This window comes from Balaenoptera ricei, chromosome 1, assembly GCF_028023285.1.
Source record: "Balaenoptera ricei isolate mBalRic1 chromosome 1, mBalRic1.hap2, whole genome shotgun sequence".
In the NCBI taxonomy this organism is placed as follows: domain Eukaryota; kingdom Metazoa; phylum Chordata; class Mammalia; order Artiodactyla; family Balaenopteridae; genus Balaenoptera; species Balaenoptera ricei.
The window spans coordinates 60,657,934-60,668,618 of NC_082639.1; the positions used below are offsets into that span (position 1 = coordinate 60,657,934).

At 34.8% G+C, this 10,685-nt stretch overlaps 1 protein-coding gene across 1 annotated transcript in view; it reads left to right on the forward strand.

The window, feature by feature from the left end:
- LRRC7 (leucine rich repeat containing 7) overlaps positions 1-5,363 on the forward strand; it is a 496,206-nt gene extending 490,843 nt beyond the window's left edge. The window contains exon 27 of the mRNA XM_059899299.1: positions 5,256-5,363. Coding sequence (XP_059755282.1) covers positions 5,256-5,363 — 108 coding nt within the window. The remainder of the gene's footprint in view (positions 1-5,255) is intronic.
- The last annotated feature ends 5,322 nt before the right edge of the window (positions 5,364-10,685 follow it).

The following is a 10,685-nucleotide window of genomic DNA, read 5'->3' on the forward strand; positions in this document are numbered from 1 at the left end:
TGGGCAACCTTGTCTTGTTCCTGATCTTAGTGGAAATGGTTTCAGTTTTTCACCATTGAGGACGATGTTGGCTGTGGGTTTGTCATATATGGCCTTTATTATGTTGAGGTAAGTTCCCTCTATGCCTACTTTCTGGAGAGTTTTTATCATAAATGGGTGTTGAATTTTGTGGAAAGCTTTCTCTGCATCTATTGAGATGATCATATGGTTTTTCTCCTTCAATTTGTTAATATGGTGTATCACATTGATTGATTTGCATATATTGAAGAATCCTTGCATTCCTGGGATAAACCCCACTTGATCATGGTGTATGATCCTTTTAATGTGCTGTTGGATTCTGTTTGCTAGTATTTTGTTGAGGATTTTTACAGCTATGTTCATCAGTGATACTGGCCTGTAGTTTTCTTTCTTTGTGACATCTTTGTCCGGTTTTGGTATCAGGGTGATGATGGTCTCATAGAATGAATTTGGGAGTGTTCCTCCCTCTGCTATATTTTGGAAGAGTTTGAGAAGGATAGGTGTTAGGTCTTCTCTAAATGTTTGATAGAATTCGCCTGTGAAGCCATCTGGTCCTGGGTTTTTGTTTGTTGGAAGATTTTTAATCACAGTTTCAATTTCAATGCTTGTGATTGGTCTGTTTATATTTTCTATTTCTTCCTGGTTCAGTCTCGGAAGGTTGTGCATTTCTAAGAATTTGTCCGTTTCTTCCAGGTTGTCCATTTTATTGGCATATAGTTGCTTGTAGTAATCTCTCAGGATCCTTTGTATTTCTGCAGTGTCAGTTGTTACTTCTCCTTTTTCATTTCTAATTCTATTGCCATGAATATTTTTTAATACTACAGTAAAAGCCACTTGGGACTTCAAACTTCCTCACATTTAAGAAGTGCAGTGTAAATTTTTCATTGGAACTCTCTAAGAATTTAAGGTCTGTAGGTCAGATTTTTTGATAGGAAAATTTTTCAAATGACTTGGCATACAGTTATTGGAGTACTGCTTATACAGTATACTCAGCCCTAAATATATCATAATATTTAATGAGACTACTCTATCAGATTAAAATTCTGCAATGGGAAATTCCAGGTGGTTAATGTGAAACATAATTATAATTACCTAAGATTCCCACTGTTTGGTCTCATAATGTCTGGCTGTCAGGATTAGAAAACATGAAGGCTTGCCCAATAACTCTAATATGGTTGCTCTATATTTTCATTTTCCCTCATCCCAAGAGCTATAGGCATTCAAAGGATACATATTAATGTACTAATGTATATCTAACATACAAGATACATGTATACTGGCCCTTTAAATGTTTGTCCCTTGAGGGTTTGTTTAAATCAATTTAAAATCATACACCAAGTCTCTAATCCCATTTCTCTTTTGGATTCTTAAAAGAATCATGCTGTCCTTCTTATTGGGTAATCCCACCAATTTTGTGGCCAAGCCTTCTCAGAAACTAGTTTTTAAATTTAGAGCTTTGAATAATCAGAATACAACAGAATTCCTGGGAGAATTACAACATCCGCTGGAGAAATTCTGTGATATAAACATCCATAATTTATCCACTTAACAAAACATTTAGCAGAAGGAAATCAAAGATAAATTCAGGAAGGAATAAGAGGATGAAATCCAGAAACCGACTACGTTTTACAGTAAATTGATGAACTATAATCGCAAAGGTCTACTTTTTGTTAGAATTGCAAATGTTATTTTCATTAACCTTCCATCTTATCATGTCTAAATCATGCAAAGGGGCAATTAAAAAACCTTTTGTGGCACAGATGTCAAGTGGAATTAAAACAAGGAAGGATACCTTCTGGAAAAAACATAAAAACTATTGTAAAATGATCCTTTATACTTCAAATCAGCTAAAGCCAGAAATCCATTAATTATATATTCTTGAAGCATAAAATTTTTAGAATATCTTTTCTTTCATAGATTGTTTTCTTATTAACTTCATTTTGACTTAAGCCATTCACTTAAGTTGCAGTTTCCTCAAAATTGCACACATTTTATTATAATCCATGATAGTCTGTGTGTTTATATAAAACATATATGTAGCCAAATGTGGCAACATATTTTAAAACTTTATTAATATAACATTTGTTCTTCAAATCATCTTTTGTATTTATATTATACACATATTCAAAATGTCAAATGCATAAATGTAGGTTATACACATTTACGTTTCAAAGCATCATCAGATTTATACTCTGCAATTAATATTAAATAGTATCCTCCTTTATTTCCTAAGCTCTTCTATTCACACACATGAAACAACCACAAAACCTTTCTAGTTGAAATATTGTGATTTTTCTGAACTTCATGTTAATTGGAAAAGCCCTGCTCACATGTAGTAACATAATTGTCTGATTCCCTGTCTGAACCACCTAAGATGTAAGCCAGATAGCCATATTCATTTGAATAAATACAATATAAATTCTCTTGGCTCTTCTGTCCTAAGAATATAAAAGAAAGTTCTCTAGAACTGAGATTCTATCTTCTCCTTCCATTCAAACCCCTCTGTCATTACCTCCCCTGGTATCAGGCCTACCATAATGTTCCATATCAAGAAATAAGGCAATTAATCTTAACAAGTGAATTCATTTAATGAACCTAAAACATTTGTTTCAACCTCACAACACCAATGAAATGAATTGTGTCAAGATACAGAGAGTTGTGACATAAATTCCCATCTAGCCACTAGCTGTGTGAGCTTGGATATTTCGTGTAACTCTCTGATCCTCACATTTTCATCTTTAAAAAAAAGTTAAGGTTAACTAAACAGTTCCTTCCTCTGACATTTCGTCCTTCTACTCTTATGGCTTAATGAAAATTGTATTTCTTAAATTCAAGAAAGTAATAGTGAAGTAATATTAATAGTAGTAGCTAACATTTATTGATCGTTTACAGTGTGCCAGGCCTTGTCCTAAGCAGTTAACATATATTAACTCATTTAATCTTTAATAAACTTTCTAAAATAATTTGCTTTCTGATCTTTCAGAATCCTTTCGGTAATTTGAAGCCATTCCCAGGCAGTCCCTAGTTGTGGTCTTTTAAATAAGCCTCTTGAGATTCACCAAAATTCTGGGTTAGAGCCAAAACATTTCTGGGGACTAGAATTACAGGTAGAGTCCTAATGTTTATTTGACACAGTGGTCTAATTTATCAACCTGCTTATTTCCTTCTGGGAAATCAACTCTTTGTGTTTCCAACTATATAACTATCATTTGTACTTACAAAGCATGAAAACTAAAAGCCAATGCTTTAAAGCAATATGAAAAGCTAATTTATACAAGGAGTCTCCCTGGCCTTGAATCAGAACCTGGACTGGGGGTCTGAACATCTTGAAGCCTTGTTTCGTGGAAACAGACCCAGATTCCAGGACAGAATTAATCAAGCTATGCTTTTTCTCTGCTCTTTCCTCTGTGCCTCAGAAAACTAGGGTTAATTGAAGCCACTAGGAAATACCTGATCCTCTTGAATTTCCTGCTACCTTTATGAGCCCTCTACCTTGATCGCCTTCAGGATGACCCTTTCCAGCTCTCCTCCTGCCAGTTTTCCTGTTCCCTCCCCTCAATGCATTGGTATCCTCGTTCTTTAGTTCAGCCATCAGGCTGGCGGCTGCTTTCTGCCATCCTCTAGCAGGAAGAATTGGGCCCCGTTTCACCTTTCCCTCCCTCACTTCAGACAAATTTACCTAGATGTCCAGGTCAATGGCAAACACTGTCTTTAAGTTCTATTCTACACATCCAAAGCCATGGCTCCATCCTGCTCCCCTAGTTAGATTTCCCTTCTTTCACAATGCTCCCTTTTAAACTTATTCTCTGATAATTCTCTCAGCATTCCATGTGGTAAGTACCAGAGTGCGGTAAAACCTCACTTCTGTTTCTAATGCTGCCACCCTGACCTCCTTCCTGAACTCCAGTCTCTTATTTCTAAATATATGTGCAACATTTTCCTTGCATGTGTCGTCAGTACCACAAACTCCGTTGTCTTCCCAACTAAGCCTGCTGTTCCTCCAAGGTTTCCATTTTCTGTTAATGGCATCACAGTTTGATTCTTGTTTGTTTTTATACCCTTGTCCAATCAGATGCCAAATCTATTGATTCTACCCTAAAAGTTTTCTCCTTTTTAATTTATTTCCTCTCAAGTCTCATTGCCCTAGCAGATAGTCTGACTTAGTCTTTCTACTTTTGAGATAGTTCACATGTAACTACAACAACACAATTAAGCCAGAGTTAAAACTATAAGAATGAGAGATTTAGCATTTTGGTAGATCCAAATTTAGGACTAAATGTTATTTTTACCAGTACTCGAATAAGTTAAATTAAACCTGTTAGGAATCTGAATGAGAATTACAGCTTTGCAAACACTGTAAAGAAAAAAATTATGGTAGGAGGTGATATAGCAACAATTTTAAAGGGAAAATGTTGATTATTTTATCATGATCAATGAAATATCAGTTCAAATCACTAGAAACAATTGTAGTGTTATGATGTCAGTGAAGTATTGAGAGAAATAATAAGAATATTATGGTATCAGATGACTCAGCCCTAGCTTAGCTGTGTGACCTTAGTCATGTTGCTTGGCCTCTCTGAGGTGTAGCTCTTTCATTTATAAAATAACAAGATGAATCTAGGTCACACAGAAATTAATTCATTTCTGGATGGGATTGAGAACCACTGGTATAAATAATGAATACATTTGCATTCAACAATGAGGGAAATAAAAATTATCTTTTTAATATAAAAATGTGTAAATTAAGAACTTTTCAGTGGATCAAAATAAGATTTAACTATACTATATGGTTTGCATGAGTGAAACATTTGACCATGTTGATGGGTTTATATCAGTGATTACGCAACAAAAAGGCAGTGGTCCTATGAACACTTCCGAACCATCTCAACTAAGTTCCTGCAAACAAATCAGAACAACAACAAAATAACTATCGTATTTCAAATGTATCTGTCTGTTACTGACCAGTATACCTCTATGATTAGCACAGTGACCAGGACTATACTAGGACAATCCTAAGTAAGATATACTAGATACTTGATAAATATTTGTTGAATTAATAAATTGAGTTGAAGCTGGGTGAAATTAGTTGTTTCCATAATTGCAATTCTGCTGTGAATTTTAAAAACACATGGCTTTTGGTTGCTCAATACTCCCTTGAATTTTATTGTTAGAAACAATGATAATGCGATAAACAAGTATCTTACATTGATTGCCCTGTTTTATTTGTGTGTTTACAGGCAAATGGACATAGTTTTGTACATATGGAACATGAAAAAGCTGTATTACTACTGAAGAGTTTCCAGAACACAGTAGACCTAGTTATTCAACGTGAGCTTACTGTCTAAATATTTTTTATAAATAGTGAAGATACGTCTAGCCAGACCTAATGTTCAAAAATAAATTTATACATAGAGACAAATTTTGCCAATTGCTGGACCAATGGCAAACATTAGTGCCAAATGTATAATACTATATGTTAGCACTGGTCATCCTTAAAAATGTTAACTATATAAATATGATGTTCATGTGGTTATGTATTATTTTAACTGTCAGCCTCTGGCTGTGCATTGGTGCAGTTTTGGTTTTGGTTTTTTTTTTTTTTTCAATCAAATAAGTTTCTTCTTGAAGTGGACTTCATATAATTTCGGAGCACGGAAGCACACACAAGCTCTTTACGAATTCTGCTCTCCATCAGAAACACTGCCTCAAAGTTGTATATGCCTTTATATAGAAAATACAAATATAAAGAATTGTAATTCCCATAAAATATTTCTAGCACAAGGTACATGTTGGCATATATACAAAAAGAATATAGAGAAAAAACAATATTTTCATAAACTAAACATCTCGGATTGAGAAAGAAAATATATCTTAAAATAAGACTTTACTATATTGAATCTTTTTCAATAAAAATTACAAGATAATGCCTTATGAAAGCAACTGTACATATGGTATAAAGTGTTTATATTTGGTTCCATATTCATTTGCTAAATTCTCATAACACAGAGTGAAATATTTCATAAATTAGCCATTTATCTCTGGGACCTGAATAAAAATAGGACAAACTAATTTGTTCAATGCCTTTAGCTAATTACAAAATATGCAGAGTTAAGAAACAGACTAAAGGTCATTGTAGATAAATCTTTTTCACCCCAAATGTAAGCAGTGAATGATGGGTGGCAGGAAAGGTGTTGCTTTATTTCTTTCAAGTTTATGTTGATTATAAACTGTAGCCCCTGTGATTTCTTTACTTGTAAATGTGGAATTTATTTGTGTGTTGCTTTATCCAATTTGCTACTTTTAAATCATTTAAAATGAGTTTTGGGTATTGATAAAATTTATCATTAAGAAAGACTATTGTTAGAAAGTTATGGTGGGTGATAAAAAACTTTGGTAATTAAATATGAAACTTCAAATATAACTTCTCAGAGCCATGGTCTACCTGTATTATTAATTTCTGTGCCTGCTTTTGAGGGCAGAAATAGAGAAAATACCTTTTTTCCCCCAAAGTTTCAAAGTATATACAATTCTAAATTGTCTCACTGAAAACAAAGATTAGCATAAGTAGTATAGAATTAGTTATATTTACATTGGAAATGTTTCCCTCTATAAATGATCAAAATTCATTTTATAATCCTTTAAAAATATTTCTTTTATATATTAGTCATTAATTTGATTAAAATATTAATTTGAAATTCCAGAATAATTTCCCAGAGTTGGTTATATGCATTCTCTCTCATATTTTCACATAGCTCTCTTTTTTAAAATATATATAATGGACTTACTTTACATGCTAGTGTTCCAAGTATTTTGTTAGGATTTTCACAATAGTGTCACATATGGATGTCACCAAAGCTCTGAGAGTAATATTTGTAAGTTAACTGTTTTATGGGGACATTGAAAATATTGTATTTTTGTAGGGTCTATTAAAATGAGTGTCACTTATTAGAAGTACAGTGGTATTTTTTTGGCAATAGAATTTGTCACTTGAAGGCAAATGATACTTCACTTTATAGATGATGCACTAATTTTGATGTTGCTTTATGTCAGAGTGACATTATACTATGATTTTGTAGGCTTTGACATTTAGCAAATGATTAAATGATTGGCCTCTTTAATATGCTTCCCAGAAGTAACTTTTAAATGCATTTTAATATATTGACAGTTTCTGATGAGAAATGTCTTTCAGAGCCTAATTTTTTCTTTGTCAAAACCTCACACCAAACCACCATATCCAGCCACTGTTATAGGATGATCATCATTAATCAAGATAGAGGCCCTCACTGGCCTCCCAAGATCACTAAAAGGAAAAACAAACCCATGGGTGTAGTTCAGTGGCAATGAAGCACCTCCAATCATCCCATCAGTTTTGTTTAATCTTTTATGGGAGAGGTGGAAGAAGAGCCAGATAAAGGACCTCCCAAGTCTTTTTTCTCATGTCAGGTTTCCACATCAAACCCAGGGCTTCAGGAGATGCTTCTGAGGCCAAGCTGAGAGGATCATAATCCTAGTAAACACCTCTACCACTCCTGATGTGACAACATTGTCTTGGGCCATGCTTTAATCCTTCCTATTCTCAGGAAATGAGGAAAAGAGAAAAGGGAACCCTGACCAACTGGATAAGAAATCTGATGTGCCCAAGCACCTCATTGTCAATTGTACTGCCATGCTGCATACTGAAAAAAGGCAGGTAGTATTGAAAAGAGGTATTTTTTTTTAGGTGGACTGAAAAAATTCACTGATCACTTACAGGGGAAAAAAGTCTAATTGATTCCATGGGTGACCAAAACCAATAATACACTGATTTCTGAGTATTGTCTTTTTTGGATAATTGGCTTTACTCTCTGAAATTAGAATCTGGTTTATGTTAACAAAAACAAACAAACAAAAGTTAAGGGTGTGCCTTTAAAAAGAAGAAAAACCAACAACCACAAAAAAGGAGTGGAATTCATGATGACTCCAATAGACGCACCTTGGTCTTTGATTTTTATTGGAATCTTTCTGCTGAGGAAGCTGTCTTGTACCTAACAGAGGGGAATGAGAAAACTCAGAGGTGGAAAGAGTAAGCACTAAAAATTATTAGTAGAATTGCTGCAGATTTTGCAAGCCAAATAGGCATTAGTGGACAGTTTTTAAAACTATTTACATGGCTTATCTTACATTGTCACAAAAGCTCTATTATGATAATTTCAGCCTGCCAGACAACACAAGCTACCTAAACAAACATAACAATTTCAAAATATAAGGTTACTTTTGACAAGGAATATTGAAAGTCAATATAATATACAAATATGTATATCATGCTAATTTATTGTTCATTGAAATCTATAAAATATATGTGTTCCAGTTAATAAGAATTGTAATTACATAGATGTCAAACAGCCCTGGTTGTTTTGGGACCTTATGTTGGATTGTGTTTTTGGGATGGAAAGCAGTTTTAAAGAGAGGGTGACAAATGAGCATTAATTAGTTCTTAATCTTAAAGATGATTACACATATATCACTAATATAATTACTTTTTAAAAGCAGGACTGAAATACCTTTTACTGGGAGAGCTAAAGAGAGGGAATATTCAAAGGGAGGAAGGGTTTGAAGAAATTAGTTTTACATATTCACATATTAGGTGAAAAGTATCTGAATTTGCCAAAATAATTGATGAAGGAAGCCAGAAAAACATTTTACTTTTAATCATAAAATTGATTTAATATCTCCACCACAATTTAAAGCTTTGGAAAATATAGTGTGTTTGCCAACTTGTCTTTCCATTGGCTTTTAATGCCGTCCTCAGTAAATTTCTGCCCCTCACTGGCACACAGATCAAGAAGGTGTATTCTGACGAATACGCTCTTATCAAAGGGCAATACAACATAACCAGATAAAAAGCCATGTTGGCATAAGACCACCACTCTAAATCTTTGGTAAATTCAATCATACAACATATTCGACTGATTCCTGATATACTGACCAAACAGCAGGTCTATTGAAACACTGGGTCAGTAAAAAGTTATGCAAATAATGAAATCTAACAAGTTAAGAAGATGAGTCCTTCATGTAGTATCAAGAAAAGTAGGGCTGAGTGTCTAGTAAAGTTCCTCTCACAGAAATGCTAAATCATTCTGAGGCTTAATAAAATGTTCAAACACTGGGTTGGTGATGTGCCCTCTCTTATGGTTGTAGTTACCTGATCATCTGGGAATTGGCGGGAAATCTTCAGATTCAAGATCACTTGCATGAACTTTTTTCCTTAGCAATACACCTTCCATTAAGAAAAGCATCCTGACTTGGCCCAGAGTATTTCCCCATCGCTCAGCAAAACCATTCCCCAAGTATACATTAGAGCAAGAAAATAGAATGTGGGCTGTGGAAAAATAAATGTGCACCAAAGAAAGCATGTAGGGCAATATTATAGGAGATCCTGTGTATCAGCTCTCCTATGCAATCTTTCAGCTTCATTTGAACTAAACTATTCAGAGAATATTTTTTGAAACACCACACTGTATAAAACTAAGGCAGATACAATCAAATTTTCTAGTTATATTCGGAACGTTCTTGGGGGGCATTTTTGTTTCTAGTATGCAAAACTGACCTCTCTTCCTCACTGCTGTTGCCACTGTACATCCATTCCTTCAACTCCCCGTGATGTTCCAAAGGCAGTAAATGGCTGCTTCTATCCTGCTGACACAAGAATAAGAGGCCCCCTTAGAGTTCTGTTTGGAGACCCCTGAGTATCAGCTGATGGTTCCAGCTCCCAGTTTGGGAGGAATTTTCTTGGGTGATCAAGGAACTTGGAATAGTAGCATTAACAAAGGCTCAAAGGTGAAAGCACTTATCATGTGTTTGACAACATCAAACAAAGCTTGTATGCAAGGGTGAAGGTGGCAATGCCTTAATAGAACTGTTTCCACTTCTGTTTTTAAAATGTTGAACTTTACCGTATTGAGGACTCTCTCTGAGGCTCCCGGCTGATTGTTATGGGGACAGGTTGCAATCGTCTTCACCTTTGACACTGTCTGCAAGAGAATGGTTTGGAAACACTATCCTGTGAGGGTATAAATTGTACAACTTTTACTTTGGAGAATTTGGAGATTTCTGATAAATGGAGGGGAAAAGTCCACTCTAAGTTTTGATTAAAAAGAGTAAATGAAAACCTAGGAATATTGAAGCCTTTGGGCTTTTAACTATGTGATTATCATAATCTTCCCTGAGAGCAGTTCTGTGGGAAGTAAAGAGAGGAAAACAGAGAAGGAAAATAATTCACTGGCTCCAACTTTATAAGCATTACTTTATCTGGTAGTGTTTCCCCTGTTGGATTTTGCTGTGTAACAGTCAGCTCATGCTTTGTAACAACCCGTTGAGCACTGAACAAGATAAGAAGTGGACCTGGATGTAAGGCAGGCACAGATGAGAAGGGTATCTCTGCAGCCACACAAATATCTCCCCAAATTAGCCTGGGCTGCAAAACTCACTTTTTTTGCCGAATTTTGTTTTTGTTAATAGCAGCACCTCAGAGTGGAAGATTGTGAAATTCAAGCAGTGTTTATGTAGAAAGCACTGAAATCCTGTGACTCTTGAGGTTGTAGGCCTCGTCCTTTTTTTGGGGGGGGGGGGCAGTGGGGAGGTTTTAAAATGTTTCATTCTTTAAGCTAGCATAATTTTCAATGTGTGTA